The 18,681-nt window shown below is 33.7% G+C and overlaps 1 protein-coding gene across 1 annotated transcript; it reads left to right on the top strand.

Annotated features, from left to right (window-relative positions):
• Positions 1-4,496: 4,496 nt before the first annotated feature.
• LOC107633004 (uncharacterized) lies at positions 4,497-6,761 on the top strand. The gene is made up of 4 exons (XM_088507028.1): positions 4,497-4,807; positions 4,951-5,012; positions 5,728-6,023; positions 6,144-6,761. Exons 1-4 carry the CDS (start codon positions 4,497-4,499, stop codon positions 6,759-6,761), a joined length of 1,287 nt encoding a protein of 428 aa, XP_088363154.1.
• Positions 6,762-18,681: the final 11,920 nt, after the last annotated feature.

The following is an 18,681-nucleotide window of genomic DNA, read 5'->3' as shown; positions in this document are numbered from 1 at the left end:
CATATTCGCATTCAATTTACACCCTTAGTTATTGGAGTTGTAACACCTGAAATGACTTAAACTTACACGATAGAAAAGTTGAATTGTTCATTAAACTAAATTTTTTTAAAAAATAATAAATGAAAAGAAAGCTTATCAAGCACTTTGACTTGTGAGCAATGAAACTAAATTAGACTTGATTTTAAAGAAATCTTGATAAGTTTTTCGTAAAAAAACAATTTTTTAAAATATTATATAAACAAATATAAAATTAATTAAGAACTAATAGTTAGAGTTAATAAAATGCATAATATGATGTATACTGGTTTGTCTATCTATATTCAGTTCCTAACAGTTATTAATATTTGACTTATATGAACCAAAGAGTACAAAATAGTATTTTGATTGGGCTTTTCAAAGTTTTAACAACTCATACCTAAAGATCTAATGAGACTTTTCAATATTATTTCTACAAGCTTCTCAAACTAAACAGTGAACCAGATTACATAAGACCTAAAATTTTAAATATTTTTTTCTCAAATCTTCTTAAGATAGACTTTGATCACAAAAATTTTGTGGAACAAACGCACAGTTTTTGAGTTTTTGAGTTCTAGATTTTAATATGATATCTAGTGGTGAGTACTAAGTACACTCATCAACATTTGTTTGATAATCAAGTTTGAGATATACAAGAAAAATCAATACTACAAACTCTTTTTCAAAAGCTCTTTTGTGATAAGAAGAGTTTTATTAGTGAAGAAAAACAAAGAACGATGAAGAAAGAAAGAGAGATTTTACAACACTTTTTTTTTTTTGAAAATAAGAGCTTAACACACTAAAGTGGAACAAGCAGAATCAGACAAAAAATCATACTAACAACTAAAAGAAATAAGACAACAACAGATGAAAAAATCTTCCTGTCATCTCCGGCATAACCATCAATACAAGGAATTTACACCTTTTCATTCATTGTAACTAAGCAAAATCATGTTGATGATTTCTTCTATCCTTTTGCTCTTATTTTGAAATATCCTCCTCTTTCTTTGCAACCAAATGTTCCAAATGATCACACAGAAACCCATCAACCACTGCTTTCGATTTTCACGCGGCTCTTCTGTCCAGCTAAAAAAAATGTTCCTTCATCGAACCTGGAAAAGACCACTGGCGGTCAAAACCAACTATCCACGCACACCATACCTGCCAAGCAAAATCACAGCTAAGGAACAAGTGATGGACCTGTTTACCATCCTTGTTACATAAGACACAACTAATATCATCTTGACTGATAATCCCGAACCGACATAGTCTTTCCTTTATATTCATCCTGCCTATCAAGACAAATCAAGCAAACAGCTCCACTCTTAGTGGAACTAAACCTTTCCAGATAGACTTAGTGAAGCTGTAACTAGTTATATCCTCTGAAATTATTTCCTCCTACAATACCTGCACAAACGAGTTAGTCGAAAAAACGCCTAACTGTCTTCTGATGTTCTAGGATTTTCTGTCTCATAGTTATATATGAGAAAGAGATATATCATATATGAATATTGAAAATCTTTTTTCTTTTATTGTTACTTAATTGCTTAATTTAGTTAGAAATAACATATATTTTGGTAATTACAATATTTTCTTTTGCAATAATTTTTGTACTATAATTTTATATAGGAGAGAGAAAATACTATTTCAAATGGTTTAAAATTTGGAAAGTAAACTCATTCTTAGTGAGCCAAAATATTTCTAATGAGAGTGACGCTTTTCTAAGATTTCAAATAGTACTTTTAATTCCAAGATACTTGAATGGCAATATCTCTTTAAAAATAGGTTGATAACTTAAATATTAGTTTCGAGGTTTTTATTTTTTAAAAAATTTTATTCTGAGTATCTGTTCATATCCTGACCCAAAATATAAGTCAGGTCCAATAAAATTAAAAGGCCCAATCAGAAAGAATGGTCAGATTGAAACAGGCAGCTCATACGTAACTGAGTAAGTAACCACCTCCCAGAATTTCTCACCCACTTCTAGAAGAGAGATCTTAACAACCCTAAGATAAAGGGACTGTTATCCATCATCAGAACTGGAACTACTTCAACGATGGTTATTGGCTCATCTCCTATAAATACCTTGACACACTCAGGTACATTTAAGTCCCAATACACTTAAACCTGCTTAACCCTTTGCTGACTTAGGCATTGGAGTGTCTTACAGGTACCACCCCCCATCCTTTCACACATATAACTCGGATGGCGGCTCCCTGGCGCAAGACAAGTCGGAGGTCACCTTCCTTGAATACTTGGGCCTTGTAAGCAAGCCCAATCCACATCCGGTTTCAGGCAACCCATTGAACATTGGCATCGTTATCGGAGACCTGGAAATCAACGCTCCATGGCGGACGACCAGTTTGAGGACGGACGCACAACGTCCAAATCAGATCAAGAATACCAAGACATGGTCAACAACGATCAAGCACTAGTGATACTCCCTCCCAAAATGGAGGGACCGCATGAGGAAGGCCCTTCAGGTGTTCAAAATCAGAGAAGAATCCTCTTTGAGGTTCACCAACTGGAAAGGGAAGAACACCCCATTCCACCAACCTCATGGGATTGCTACATGGCCACCAAGGACGACTCAAGCAACTAGAACAAGAGTTAGAGCGACAGCGCGGGGCGGAGAGGAGTTTAAGAAGAGAAATCAAGCGACGGAAGGAGCTGGAAGACAAACTCTCGAAGATGGAATCCAATCTCCGAAATAAGAACTCTCGTGCGGATCGGGAGGATACCCCATTTGGGGGAGAGTTCTCAGAAATTTTAAAAGCCCTAACATGAATCTGTACGATGGGACAACCGACCCGAAGCATCACCTCATCAACTTCAAAAGTCGGATGTACTTGGTCGACGCCTCGGATGCTACTTGTTGCAAGGCCTTCCCGACGACATTGACCAAAATAGCCATGAAATGGTTGGATAGCCTGCCCCCTAGGTCGATTACTAGTTTCGACGACCTCTCGCGTAAGTTTCTCACGCGATTCTCAATTCTAAAAGACAACGTCAAGCATGAACCCAGTCTACTCGAAGTAAAATAGGAGGTCAGAGAATCCCTGAGAAATTGCATGGAGAGATTCAACAAAGCGTGTTTGGAAATTCAAGACTTGCCTACTGAGGTAGTGATAATGGGACTTGTCAATGGCCTCCGAGATGACCCCTTCTCCCAGTCTTTATCAAAAAGGCATCCGGCTTCCCTAAGGGATGTACAAGAACGGGCTGAAAAATACATAAATATGGAAGAAAATGCCAGGTTACGAGAGCCGAGTTGGCGATCAGGGCACCTTCAACAGCCGAAGGAAAAAGAGAGGGAGCCCAAGAGAAAAGAAGAAGTCAGGCCCGAGAAGCCCAGAAGATACCACACTTATACTCTGCTACGAGTTTTCTTAGTAGATGTCTATAGGGAAATCTGTCACACCGAAAAGCTTCCTCCTTTGCGTCCTATTAAGAACAAAAAAGGTAGAAGTCGTAACGAATATTGTGAGTACCACAAGCTGTACGGGCATTTCACAAATGATTGCTACGACCTAAAAAATGTGATAGAAAAGCTGGCTAGAGAAGGTCGGCTGGATAGATATCTCATGGAAAGGTCAGACAATCATGGAAAAAGGAAGAGAGATGAGGAAAACCACGAGCAGAGAGATCCACCCCCACGGACTCCAGAACGACACATTCATATGATATCAGGAGGATTTGCTGGAGGGGGGCTGACCAAATCGTCTCAGATGAGGCATTTGAAAGAAGTCTACCAGGTCGGAGATAATAGACCCGACCTTCCCACAATCTCCTTCACCAGAGAAGATGAACAGGGGATCATACCTGGGCACGACGACCCGGTGGTAATTAGCATGATCCTCGCCAATGCTCACCTACATAGAACCTTGGTAGACTAAGAAAGTTCTGCCGACATACTGTTCAAATCGGCATTTGATAAGTTGGGATTAGAAGAGAAGGAACTAAAAGCCTATCTGGATACTCTCTTCGGATTGGGTGATGCTCCTATCAAGCCATTGGGCTTCATCCCTCTGTATACAACCTTTGGAAAGGGATTGAGGTCCAAGACTTTAAACATCAACTTCATTGTCGTCGATGTGTCGTCGACTTATAACGCCCTGATTGGAAGGGCGACCTTAAACCGGTTAGGAGCAGTCGTCTCCACTCCTCATCTTTGCATAAAATTTCCCACGAAAGATGGAATCGCTACCATCAGAGGAGATCAAAAGTTGGCAAGAAAGTGTTATAATGAAAGCTTGAACCTCCAAGGAAAGGGCAAAGAGGTCAATGCAATTAAACTCGGAGGAGTCTGAGGAAGTGAAGAGCTACGACCCCAGCCCGGAGGAAAAATAGAGGAGGTCCAGATTGGAAGGGAAGCCGAAAAAAACACTAATATAGGAGTAGGTGTAAAGGCAGATCTGAAGCAAGAACTTGTAAAACTCCTACAAAAAAATTTCGACCTCTTCGCCTGGAAAGCTTCTGACATGCCCGAAATAGACCCCGAACTTATGACACATAAGTTAGCAGTTCACCCGGCATCTCGACCTGTCCAACAAAGAAGACAGAAGCTCGGCCTAGAACGAGCTCAAGTGGTCGAAGAGCAAGTACAAGCCTTGCTAGAAGCCAGGTTCATCAGGGAAGTCAAGTATCCGGCATGGCTGGAAAATGTGATTTTGGTCAAAAAGCAGAATGGAAATTGGAGGATGTGCGTCGATTATACCGACCTCAACAAAGCATGTCCAAAAGACCCATATCCCCTACCCAACATTGACACCTTAGTAGATTCCAGCTCGGGGTACCAGTATCTATCATTTATAGATGCTTACTCGGGATATAATCAAATCCCAATTAACAAATCGGGCCAGGAGAAGACGTCTTTCATCACACCTAGAGCAAACTACTGCTACATGGTTATGCCATTCGGATTAAAAAATGCAGGGGCCACATATCAAAGGTCAATGAACAAGGTGTTCACACCTCATCTTGGAAGCCTAATGGAAGTATACGTAGATGACATGGTAGTAAAGACCAAGGATGGAGTCAGTCTCCTGACTGACCTCTCACAAGTTTTCGATACCATAAGGAAGCATGGGATGAGACTAATTCCTACCAAGTGCACATTTGCAGTAGAAGTTGGAAAATTTCTGGGATTTATACTTACACAAAGGGGAATTGAAGCTAACCTCGACAAGTACAGAGCAATCGTAGAAATGAATAGTCCGACCTGTGTAAAGGAAGTTCAACAGATGAATGGCTGACTGACAGCCTTATCCAGATTCTTGGCAGGATCTACCTTAAGATCCCTGCCACGTTTTTCATTGCTTAGGAAAGGATGCCAGCTTGAATGAACTCCTGACTGTGAAGAGGCTTTTCAGGAGTTCAAGAAGTTTTTAAGCCAACCTCCCATCTTCACTAGGCCAAAAATGGGAGAGGAACTGGTATTGTATTTAGCTGTATCCAAGAATGCCGTAGCGTCAGCCTTAATACAAGAAGATGAGGTCGGACAGCATCCCATTTACTTTACCAGCAAAGTGTTTTAAGGCCCCGAGTTAAGGTATCAGAAGATTGAAAAGTTTGCATATGCTTTAATTGTAGCATCCAGAAGGCTCCGACCTTATTTTCAGGCTCACACCATAAGAGTCCGAACAAACCAGCCCATGAAACAGATTCTTCAGAAAACGGATATTGTGGGCAAAATGGTTTAATGGGCTATAGAGCTATCCAAGTTCGATTTGAAATATGAAACTCGAACAGCAATCAAAGCCCAATGTCTCACTGACTTTGTCGCAGAATATACAGGCGACCAGATTGAAACCTCCACAACCTGGGAGCTCTACGTAGGTGGATCCTCCAACAAGGTCGGAAGTGGAGCTGGCATAATATTGGTCAATGAAGAAGGTACTCAAATAGAGGTGTCTTTAAAATTTGATTTCTCTACTTCTAATAACCAGGCCGAATATGAAGCCCTGATTGCAGGACTAAAACTTGCTAAAGAAATCGGTGCGACCAAGGTAATCGTCTTCAGTGACTCCCAAGTATTGACTTCTCAGATCAACGGAGAGTACCAGGCAAAGGATCCTAATATGAAAAGGTACTTGGAAAAAACACTCGAGCATCTTAGGTAATTCCAGGAAACCGAGGTCAAGCACAAAGCTCGGAAACTCAACAGCAGAGCCGATGCTCTCTCCAAGTTAGCAAGTACCAAGCCTAGGAGAAACAACAGGAGTCTCATACAAGAAATTCTCCAGGATCCCTCCGTCATAAAGATGAACAGTAAGTCAGACGTTCTACTCGTCTCGGGACTAAACCTCGGATGGATGATTCCCATAGTCGAATACTTGAAATTTGACATCCTTCCCGAGGAACAAAAGGAAGCTTACAAATGTAGGAAGGAAGCGCAGAACTACACTTTGGTGCGAAATGTCCTTTATAAAAGAGGGATATCTATAGCATTGCTAAAATGCGTTCCGACCTCTAAGACAGAGGACGTCCTGGATGAAGTACACAATGGTATTTGTGGAAATCACCTCAGAGCAAGATCTTTAGCTAGGAAGGTGATCCGAGCTGGGTTCTTCTGGCCGACTTTGCAAAAGAACGCTACCAACTCTGTTAAAAAGTGCCAACATTGTCAGATGCACGCAAACTTCCACGTTGCTCCCCCTGAAGAGCTTATCAGTGTGACTTCTCCCCGGCCCTTTGCGAAATGGGGATTATACCTACTCAGACCTTTTTTCCAAGCTCCAGGATAGGTCAAATATCTGATTGTAGGAGTGGATTACTTTACCAAATGGATAGAGGCAGAACTACTAGCCACTTTCACAGCGTAGAAAAGTCAAAAATTCCTTTATAGGAATATATTTACTCGGTTTGGGGTCCCCCATTATATCACCATGGATAATGGAACTCAGTTTACAGATTCCACATTCAGAAGCTTGGTATCCAGTATGAAGATAAAACATCAATTCACATCAGTAGAGCATCCTCAAGCTAATGGATAGGCTGAAGCCGCCAATAAAGTTATATTGGCGGGACTAAAAAAGAGGCTGCAAGATGCAAAGGGAGCTTGGGCTGAAGAGCTTCCTCAAGTACTATGGGTTTACAGAATAACACCTCACTCTACGAATGGAGAAACACCCTTCCGACTTGCATATAGAACAGAAGCCATGATCCCTATTTAGGTCAATGAGCAAAGTCCAAGGGTGAGATTTTATGACAAGGTTGACAACATTCAAATCCAGAAAGAAGTGCTCGAACTACGTCCAGAGGTCCGAGAGCAAGCACAAATAAGACAAGCATCGTTAAAGCAAAGGATGACAATGAGGTACAACCAAAAAGTCATTCGAAGGAGCTTCGTCATAAATGACCTAGTCCTAATACAAAATGAGATCGGAGTAACCAAGTCGGTCAAAGGGAAGCTCACTGCAAATTGGAAGGAACCTTACAAGATAGCTAAAGTCCTTGGAAAGTGCTACTATAAAGTGTCCGACATGAGTGGAGCCGAGCTCCCTAGGTCGTGGCAAGCTTGCAATATGAAAAGATATTATGGCTAGAAGCGTACTCCGTTCCCTAATGTACTATTTTTTCCGACTTTATGGTTTTTTCCAGAGGAGGGTTTTCCTAAAGGGGGTTTTAACGAGACATCAAAGCGGGGGCTAGGGGAAATGGAATTTATTCCCTTTAGCCGAAGCATATTTGTAAAGTTACATTTCATTAATAATAGTGCTCCTTTCTTTGAAATTCCATCACCATTACTACAGTACGCACCGACTTAAGCTCGAAAAAGTGCAAAAATCTGTTGCCTGACCTATATGGTTGGCAAGATAAAGCAACGAAGTACAAGATGGTGTAAAGAGGTTGTAAAATGACGATCATGACAACTCGGCAACAAAAAGGAAAACGACTTACAAGTCGGAAAGCCCCGAGCATAACAAAATGCATCGCGAAAATAACCTAAGTTATGAAAACGATTTAATGAGAAACTAAGTTGAATGTTTACACTAAGTAATGGAAAACAAAAGAACTATTCAAGTGAAAGCTTTCACAAAAGCTTTACAAAGCCTAAAAGTATTAATCAGCGCCAACAATTATAAGTGAATAAAATATTTTTTCACAAAAAAATAGCTACTTCGTTAAAAACTCTAGGACTAAGCATCCAAAAGGTAAACAGTAGCAGTTGTTAAAGATCCATTTCTTAAGGATCAAAAGTCAGAGACCAACGAAATAACCAAAACATACATAAGAGAGTTTAAAAAGGACTCACAAGCCGGGCCTTAAGAACAAATTCAAATAGGGCCAATAAGAGGATTGGAGTCACCATCTGGAGGGGAAGTCGGGTCAGCCACAGAAGTCGGAGGAACCTCTTCGGCTGCAGAGGTCGGAGCAGCATCAGGTTGGACAGAAGAACTCAGCAGCAACTCTGCGAATGTATTGACCTCATGAGTAGAAGATTCAATTATGCGTTGCCCAACTGTCTTCAACTCGGAGTCAGTGAGAGGACAAGGAGGAAAAACAATCTTCCCATCAATAACAACTTTGTCTGAGTGAAAGGGTGACAAATCCAAGTCGGGAGCGAAAACTCGGACTTGTTCTTTCAACACCTCGAACACCGCTTCTGTACCCTCAGCCACGGACTCCTCCAAGTCCTGGTATCCCTCCCTAAGCCGCTCCAGTTTCTCCCTCAGTTTTATTTTATCCGAAAATAAGCGCATGTAGTTCTGCTTGGCCTTCTCCTTCAAACCTTCAGCCATAGCTAAAGAACCCATCAACTGCTTCTCCCTCTCATGGGATTTGGAGAGCTTATCTTCCAGCAGGGCCTTCTCCTCCATTAGCCTCTTCTCATCCTCTCGAAACATGGCCAATTGGCCCTGAAAAACCTCCAAAGAATGTTGTGTAGCACCCAAAGGAGTCTTCTCCAGTTCCTTGATGAGAGATGTACAAACCCCAGCAGTACGAATCTCCCCTGCGGGATCAAGTCCTGAAGGTGAGTTCGGATGGAAGCATCATCCATAGCAATAGAGCTATCGGAAAGAATGTGCCTCTCACTGAACTTCACCTCATCAAAGCTAGTGTCACAAACATTAGAAACACTAGCCTCTGAGGTCTTGCGCTTTTTCTAAACAGGCTCCGAGGAGGGAGAAAATGGAGGGGTAGGGACAAAAGGAGGAGGAGGAGGAGGAGCGGTAAAAAAATTTACCGACTTGGCTAAAGCAGAAGAGGTCGTCCCCAAATTTGACTTCTGTTGAGAAGGAGTAGCTGACGTCCCGCCCTCTTACAGTTGAGCAGCTCGGGTTCGTGCATTTCTTTTTGCCTCCTGCACCTTAAGATAGGCCTTTGATCCACTTTTTATTTTTTCTGAAGAGAAAAATTGAAAAACGATTAGCATACAAGTCAGAAGAATATGAAAGTACCTATAAAATCAAAAACAAAAAGCTACCTAGCTCAGTCCGGAGATAGCTCAGAGTTCCGAGAAGAAATTTCTTGGTGTCGAGGTTTGGAGCCCATCCCAAGCCTCTCGAAAAAATTCAACCACTGCCTCCTCTACCTTGTCCAGATCTACTAAAATGTACTTCTCTACAGGGGCCGCTTTCGCCCAGTATAATTGAAAAAGGGGTTCATGGTTGTCACTCAAGAAAAAAGGGTGATGGCCCTCAATAGCTCGAACTTTAAAAAAGAAATTTTTGAAATTATGGAACGAATCATCAAAAATATAAAATACCTTTCGACCTTGAATAGCTCGAAAGGAGACCCACTGATGTTTATTTTGAGTATTAAAAGGCCTTGTCAAGTGGAAAAGATAAAAAAAAGACTCTCAAAGAGATCGGAAAACCAAGTTCACGGCTAACAAGCTGGTAAATCTTAAGAAACTCCCAAGAATTGGGATGGAGTTGAGAAGGGACCACCCTACATTGGGACAACACTTCTATCTCAAAGGCAGAAAAAGGAAAAGTAACTCCTAGGCGAGTGAACAAGCAGTCATACATGAAAATAAAGTGGGATTCCGACTCGGTCACCTTCCCACAGCAAACCCGATCCTCAGGGTCAGGGGCAATTATTTCATATTTGGCTTCGTCCTCAACAGAATTACAGATTCTATGATGCTTACGAAGTTCTTTTATAAAAACACTATCAACAATAGGGTTGGATACAAGAACATAGGAATCTACCCATCGCAACAAATCTTTAGAAATCCGGGAAGACATTTTGGAAAACAAAGGATGAAAATATAGAATAGTATACCTACATTATACAGAAAGAAAGAGATCCTTTACTGGCAAGTTTAAAGTAAAGAAAGTTTCTTCAAAAAGTGCAACATACCGTCAATATTTTCAGAGAAAAAGGATTCCCAATGCACACAACACCAAAAAGACACATAAAGATTACACAGGGCATCTCAACAAACACCTAGTCTATCAGACGTAGAGCAGGAAATGGAATAAACACTACAAAAGATATATGAAACTAACCTTGTGGGGAGGAAAAGAACAAAGGAAGTTCTTAGCGACGGGGAAGCAAACGCCAAACGCTGGGAAATGGAAAAATTGGGAGACGAAGAAAGCACAGAAAGGTAATTCGAAGGGAAGACGAAAAAGAAGAAAGAGAAAGAGAGGGAAAGTATTTATAAGACCATAAGGGCACAATCGTAAAATAATCCATTCATTAAAAAGGTACACCGTTACCAATGTAACCGCCCTCCACGTGTCGTAGTTGAAAAGCCAACTGATGTGATGGTTGACAACCTGAGATCACTTCGGTTTTTAATTCAAATCACGTCAGTTTTTACGACTTGAAAATGAGCTGTTGTTTTGCACATCTCCAACCTTATCTAATACTCGAATCCAACTCAAATAAAGAGATCGGACTTGAATTGGAGGACTGTTCATACTCTGGCCCAAAATATAAGCCAGGCCCAATAAAGTTAAAAGGTCCAATAAAAAAGAATGGCCTCATCCACGTGTCCGACCTCTTCTAAGAGGTCGGAACAGATTGAAACAGACAGCTCACATGTAACTAAGTGAGTAACCGCCTCCCTGAATCTCTCACCCATTTCTAGAAGAGAGATCCTAACAACCCTAAGATAAAGGGACGGTTATCCACCATCAGAAGTAGTGGAACTACTTCAACGGTGGTTATTGGCTCATCTCCTATAAATACCTTGACACACTCAGGTACATTTAAGTCTTAATACACTTAAACCTGCTTAACCCTTTGCTGACTTAGGCATTGGAGTGTCTTGCAAGTATCACCCCCATCCTTTCACACATATAACTCGGACGGCAGCTCCCTGACACAGGACAAGTCGGAGGTCATCTTCCTTGAATACTTGGGCCTTGTAAGCAAGCCCAAACCACATCCGGTTTCAGGTAACCCACGGAATAGTATCCATACAGACTCTTTACGTATAAGAGAAAAAAAAAATCTTAAATAGTCCTTAACAATTATTTCGAAAGACAACGAGATCTTTAATAAAAAAATATCCTTTTTCGGCCTTTGATCGTTATTTTTGTAAGATTGTTTAGCCCCTCTGTCAATATTTTCTTTGTATTAACAAAATTAACTTATATGACATGTTAAATTGTTGATTTATCCGTTAAAAACTAACTAAAATTGACAAATTTCTTTTGTAGAGAGGCTTGTTATTTTTTAGGAGTAATTGTCAGGAACGTTTAGTTATTTTTTTATTTTTTGTTATTTTTTTAAATATATTAGCTAAATAAACTGTCTAAAACTAAGAAATATTAATGATTTTTAAATTATTTTTATTTATAAAAATTAAATAAAAGATTTATTAGTGATTAATATGTCGTATAAGTACGTTTTGAAAAAAATTATTGATAAAAAAATTAATCAATCTTACAAAATTAAATATCAAAAACCAAAATAAAAATTTTTTTTATTAAAAACTTCATTGTGTTTCGAAAAAATTATTGAAATAGATATTAAAGTATATAACATAGAAAAAATTTGTCATATACACAGATATACTCAAACAAATACTTTCATTACATTTGTGTTATGTTAATTATCAAAATTCAATATTAGATTATATGAAACTAATTATATCATACTGTGAAATCACTTTATCTGAATTGTTTAAGTTATTAAGTGCATAGATATATATCTAATAAAAAGAGAAAAAGAGAGAAAAAAAAATGACTAAAAAGGACACATATTTTTTCGATCACTTTGATAAAAATTGGTTTAAATATATTTGTGTATACCTAATTTTTCTGTAATAATAAATCAGTTATTACCTTGAAATTTTTAATTAACCTTACAAAAATATTTTTAAAAAACTCCTAAAAGTGCCAAAAAATACATCTGAATTAAGCATGTTTATATCACCAGGATGGCTTACCTTGTAATCCATGGTAACGGCTATAAATTATAAATAAGACACCAGAGTATTCTTATATTGCGGCTATATATATACAACTTATAATAAAACAATATGAACAATTTTTTATTTGCTGCCGTTGTTTTTTTAGGAGAATCTGACTATATTTATACACTAGCTCATTTTATAGTACAAACTCCCTTCTATCCTAACTCCTAAGTCGGTTGATGAATATCAAAGTCTGGAAAAGCATCTCAGGTCGCGGAGAGTGTGTTAACGTATCAATGTATCATATATAATGTAATACAAATTGTGATTATTTATTTTAATTTCCTTCATATGGATTCACCCTGCTTACAGCTCCTGTTTTATAATAATATGTAATTTAAACATTCGTGATATAAATAATTTAAAAATTATTTAATAGTTATTAGTTTATATTTTTAAATATTTTAAAATATTTAATTTAAATTTATATATTTTAATTTTATTTATTTAGTTATTAAATTAATTTTATGTTAGTAATTTAAAATTTTTTTATTTTAATTTAATAAAAAATTATAAATATTTTTTAAATTATTATAATAATGTCATATAGAGATATTAAAAGAATGTTAAAATATTTTTTAATTTTGTGATAAAATTATAATATGAACAAATAAAATTTAGTGAATTATTTTTTTGTTACATTAAAAAATTAAATAAAAAATTGAGTAATTTTTTTATTAAATTTTTAAACTATAGTGTGACTAAATTAAATTAAATTTTTTTATTATATTAAAAATTAAATAAAAAATAAAATATTTTTTATTTAATTTTAATTTTTTTTATTTTAATTTTAATACATATTTTTTATTCAGTTTCAATCCTTGTCTTTTATATTTCTTTTTCTTTTTTGTATCACATAATACATGTGAATAGTTTTTACATGAAATCTTTTAGTTACAACTTATATATCTTGTAAATTTTGATGATTTTTCTTATATTTTTCTGTCCACTTTTTGAATTTTAGTTTATGCCTTAAGCCTTTCATTTCTTTTTTTTTTTTCTAATAAGAGGTTAGAATTTAATTTTAATATATTATTTAATTATATTTTTTTAACTAATTATTTATATAATAATAATAAAAATAATTATTTTATTAACATACATATATATATATATAATTAATAGGTAACACATCAAAACTAAAGTTTAACTAAGTGGCTTCTAAATAATCATTATGATCACCATTAAAAATAAAGATGGTAACACCGTTCGAACTCGCGGGTATCCACCCTATTTTTATCTGTTTAGAGTGGATAATTATCTGTTCTGTACAGAAGTAAAGTTTTACTGGGACAGGATCTTGAGCGGGACGGAACGGAGTCGGGTTTAGATAGTGCCCGTCCTTATCCGTCCCGATATATATATAATATATATAAAATAATTAATAATATTATATTATATTTAAATTTTTATTTTAATTTATGTTATGTATGTAATGATGGTTATATAAATTTAAAAATTTAATTTTATTTATTGAATTTTAATAATTATAGGGACAAGTAGGGACGAGACGGGTACCCACAGGGACAAGTTAGAGTTCAACTTTTTACTACTCGCGGATAAGAGCGAGACGGATTTTATGCAGATTATTGTAGGACGGGACGGAATCAGGTAGAGCAAAAATCCGTCCCTATCCGCTCCAATGCCACTCCTAATTAAAAACCAGCGAGTTTTCAGCATATTTAATTTAAGTGGAGTCAATTCATCCTTATTTCAATATTTATTTTCTTACTTCTTAAAAAGGTTGAATTTGAGATGTTATAATAAAACAAAAGTTTAAATACATTTTTAGTCCCTCATAAAATACTGTTTTTAAGATTTTTTTTTTGTTTTAATTTAGATCCAATAAATTAAAAAATTGTGCACTTTAGTCTATTTTGTTAGTTTGGTATTATGTCAATTACTAATATAATATGTTAAATATTAGTGTGAGAGATCAATTTTTTCAAAAGTAAAAAAGTTTTGATAAAATAACAAAGTAAAATATTAATCATTTTTAAAGTAAGATAGTAAAATTTATAATATAAAAATTATAAATTCAATAATAATTATCTTTTATTTTATTATTTTATAATTTTTTTCTTTTAATTTTTTTCATAATAATAAATATCCTTCTATATTAATATTTTAATTTGTCACTTTATCATTTGACTTCCTATCTCAACATTTCATAAAATAAAATAATACTAAAAGATGAGATTCAAATAAACATTTTTAAAATTTTGTTGGATCAAAATATAAAATAGTATGTTTAGTAAACGAAATTTTAGCCAACGTACAATGCAGTGGTCCTTTTCCATAGTCAAATGATACAATCCCTCTTTTCATCATCTAGAACAGCGAATGGAAACCCCTTTCCGTACCAGGAAACAAAAATTGATTAGAAAAAGTCTAGGATTAACAATTTTATTAAATTCTGGCTAGCATATAATTAACATATAACTAATAAATCTCACACCAATCTTATACCATTAAAATCATTATTAATGACTATTTGATAACTATAAATTACAAAAATTAATGGTCCCTAACATTCCTCAATTGACTAAATAGCTACTCAGCTAGCCGGCTGTACAATTAAATTCCGAGTAAGACAAATCTTATTACGTTAGTTGTGTCTAATGTCTATATATATGGCAGATTATTAATTGGCAATAATGAAATACTAAATTATTTCGTACGACATGTTAATCCAATATACGAATATCTTTGTTATCATTTTTAATTGTACAAATTACAATTTTTTTAAAAAAGAATTTTTTTATTTTAAACTAAATTTATAAACTCATAATTGCACGATATGTATCAATTAAAACTTGTTTCATGTAATTAAAACTTTCAAAAACTGTAATACAATATTTTGCTTTTATTTATTCATCTTATTAGGATATTCATACATATAGAATTCATGAGGTAGTTGAAACTTGAAACCATGTCTTAATTAATTCTGGGTTCAGGCGGTTTATTTTTTCCTCCAAAATGTAGAGTTTTGAATAAAAGAAAAACTTTGAATTGTGGCACAATAAAGCATGACTCCAGTAGTGGCGGTTACTTTTCTTTTTGTATGAAAATTAAAAGGTAAAATATTTTTTTTGTCTTTAAAATTTGGTAAAAATTTTAAAAATATCTATAAGTTTTATTTTGTTTTAATTTTATCTTAAAAATTTTCGATTTACATTAAATATATCTCTAACGGCTAATTTTTTAAAAAATTTAAGACCAATTCAACAACAATAATTTCATAAGAATAATTCTCAATACAAATAAATTAAGCATAATTTTCATACATTATTGTTAGATTAGTCTTAAATTTTTTAAAAATTTAGCCGTCGAAAGTATATTTGATGCAAATAAAAAAATTTTAGAATAAAATTAAAACATAATAAAACTTAAAAATATTTTTAAAATTTTTGTCAAAATTAAAGAACAAAAAATATACATTATAAAAAATATACTTCAGGGACAAAGAAGTGGTGGGTGGTTGTTGTTTTCTTTTTTCCATTAATGGTGGGGTTTGAGTCAAATTGTAATTCTTCAATTAATTTACGTTTTAATTAGTACGTGAAAAACGAGGAGCATATGCAGTTTTTTATAAATAAAAATAGAAAACTAATTTTTTAATTAGTGAGCATGAATTAATTTTAGTATGTAAGTTTATAGTTTAATATTTAAAACTGAAAAATTATAAATTAAGAAAACTTGTTTAGTAATAATTGGAATGCATTCTTTATAAAAAGAAAATACAGAATTATTCTTCTAGTAAAGAGTTCATAGCTGAATATAACTAAATCGACTATGTTACGTATATATTAAAATTAATTATTAATATAAAATATATATTAAACTATAAATATATATTAAAAATAAATTAAATTATATATATATTTATATATAAATATATTAATAGCTGATTTTAGTAATTAATTTTAATATATAAATAATATTTTTTTAACTAAATTATATGAAAGTTTCGTATGAGTAGTTGACTTTTGATTAAATTATGTATAAATTAATGCTTAATTAATTTTGCACTCCCGACGAATTAAATAATCTTATTTTAGTTGTGCGCTATGTCAGTAGTAGATGCCAAGAGATATCATTGCATTAAAGTTTAAACACAGTTTTGCTATAACCACCACTAAATGTCAACGAAAGTGGAAGCAATGTTTCATGATTATTAGAATTTAGAAAACCATAGTTATCGTTCGTGCTCTCAATATCCATTTAATTAATGGAAATATACATGATACTAAGCCGTACATGCGTTATTGATGCGGCAGAAATATTATGTCGATTGAAAAATAGAAACAAAAGCAAAGTTGTACAAATCTTCTAATAATAATAATATATATTTTCCGAATAAATAATAATTATTATTAATTTAACTTTTTAAGTCATGTCAAAATTACTACAATAATTAAATAAAAAAAATGACAAAGAAATCTTTGACGTTTTAATCCACATACATTTAAATTCTTAAAAATTTAAAAATATATTTAAATTTTTGATCTTTTTAAAATTCGGACACATTGATTTCTACTGTATTTTCAAATTCTTATAAAATTAAATGTCCACAAATCAAAACATCAAAAATCAATTTGTCATTTTTTTATAAATAAATTTCAAAGGATGTGATCACCTTAACTAGATAGCTAGGATTCATCAATTTAGACAACACAATTTTTTAGCATATTTTTAAAAGAAGACTTTGATCGGAATTTGGATGAGTTGGGAGTCTTTTGAAATACTGATTCAAAAAAAAAAAAAAAAAGACAAAGAAAATAATATATATATAATTAGAAAAAGTTCTTGACCACAAGAGAAAAAAGTTAGGCGCCCACCACAAAAAATCTAGGTTATTATGATCATTTTGATTGTCATTATACCAAAAATGACATTTTATAAAAAAAAGTTATAACCTTAAATAGTATTCTATAAATTAAGATAATTTTTTAAAATTCGTCACAATTACTATTTTTTTGTCATATTTTTAATAATTACGTGATCACTATTTTTGATATTTTTTCCAAAACAAAAAGTTTAACTCTCCAGATATTTATAAAGTATAAATTGAAAGATGGATATGATACTTTTAGAAAAAAAATTAGTGATTGTATTAAATGGCCTCAAGAATTCACACATTTTTTCACACATCTTTCACTCCGTCACTTAGGACAATATTTATAGTTATTGGTTATTTTTGTAAAATTACGAAGATATTTAATGCTACTTTTACACAGCGAAAATTGAATTCTATCTAGTGGGTACATCCAATCTCAAACCTATCTTAGGTCAAGTGGATTCATATATACTTGATCAACATACTTCCTAAATACTATTTTTCTTGTCTGCGGTGCTTTCACGTACTTATCGCTATGTTTATTTATAAAGATGGAATAGTAAAACAAGAATAGAGATACAAAATTATATTTAATAGAGGGGATATAGATAAAAATAATATGTTTAGAGACATTAAATTAATATATTTTATATTTATTTTAACAGAAAAGATACAGAAATATTAATAAAGGATATAATTTATTTTTTATTTTTTTATTTTTTTATTAATTTTTTATAATTATATTTTTATTATTATATTTTTTATCTCAAATTTTTAAATAAAAAAATGAGAATAAATTAAATTTTTATAATTTGTTCTAATTTATCACCAAACAAAATATAAAAACACAAAATTTTATGTTTTTTCTATTCTTTATATCTTGTTATCAATATCTTATCTTATTCTATTCTCGTAAACAAACACAGCCTATTTGATGCTTTTGCTAATCTTATATAAGGCACTACTAACTATATTTAATCTCTCTTGAACTACATGATTCAAAATATGAGCACTATATCTAATATGAAAAAAAAAAATCTCTATTACACAACAAATCATCTTACAATACTAATTGTTCAAGTAAAAGAAGATTTTTTTTTTGGTGATATCGTATCCAATATGGGGAGACTCCATTTTATAAAAGCAAGCATTTTGCTATTTAAGTTCTATTTATTATCAATAAAATGTACCGTCAAACATTATAAATTCTAGTAACATCAACATCAATAACAATAGTATTTCTACAATAGTATTTCACTTCAGGATTTAAGATTAAATGTAATTTTCTAATCCATTTGTACTCCTCAAAATTATATGAAAGATCATGCTCAACAATAGCCATTGAAATGTTTTCCAAATACGCCTATGGACAATCTGCCTAGGTCTCAACTTCCCAGTATGATCTATTATCATTACAGCAACATCTTGATACTTGTGTTTTGAGGGT

This window comes from Arachis ipaensis, chromosome B3, assembly GCF_059453495.1.
Source record: "Arachis ipaensis isolate K30076 ecotype BB chromosome B3, ASM5945349v1, whole genome shotgun sequence".
Classification (NCBI taxonomy): Eukaryota; Viridiplantae; Streptophyta; class Magnoliopsida; order Fabales; family Fabaceae; genus Arachis; species Arachis ipaensis.
The sequence above is the reverse complement of the archived record's forward strand: the minus strand, read 5'-3'. Positions and strand labels throughout refer to the sequence as shown.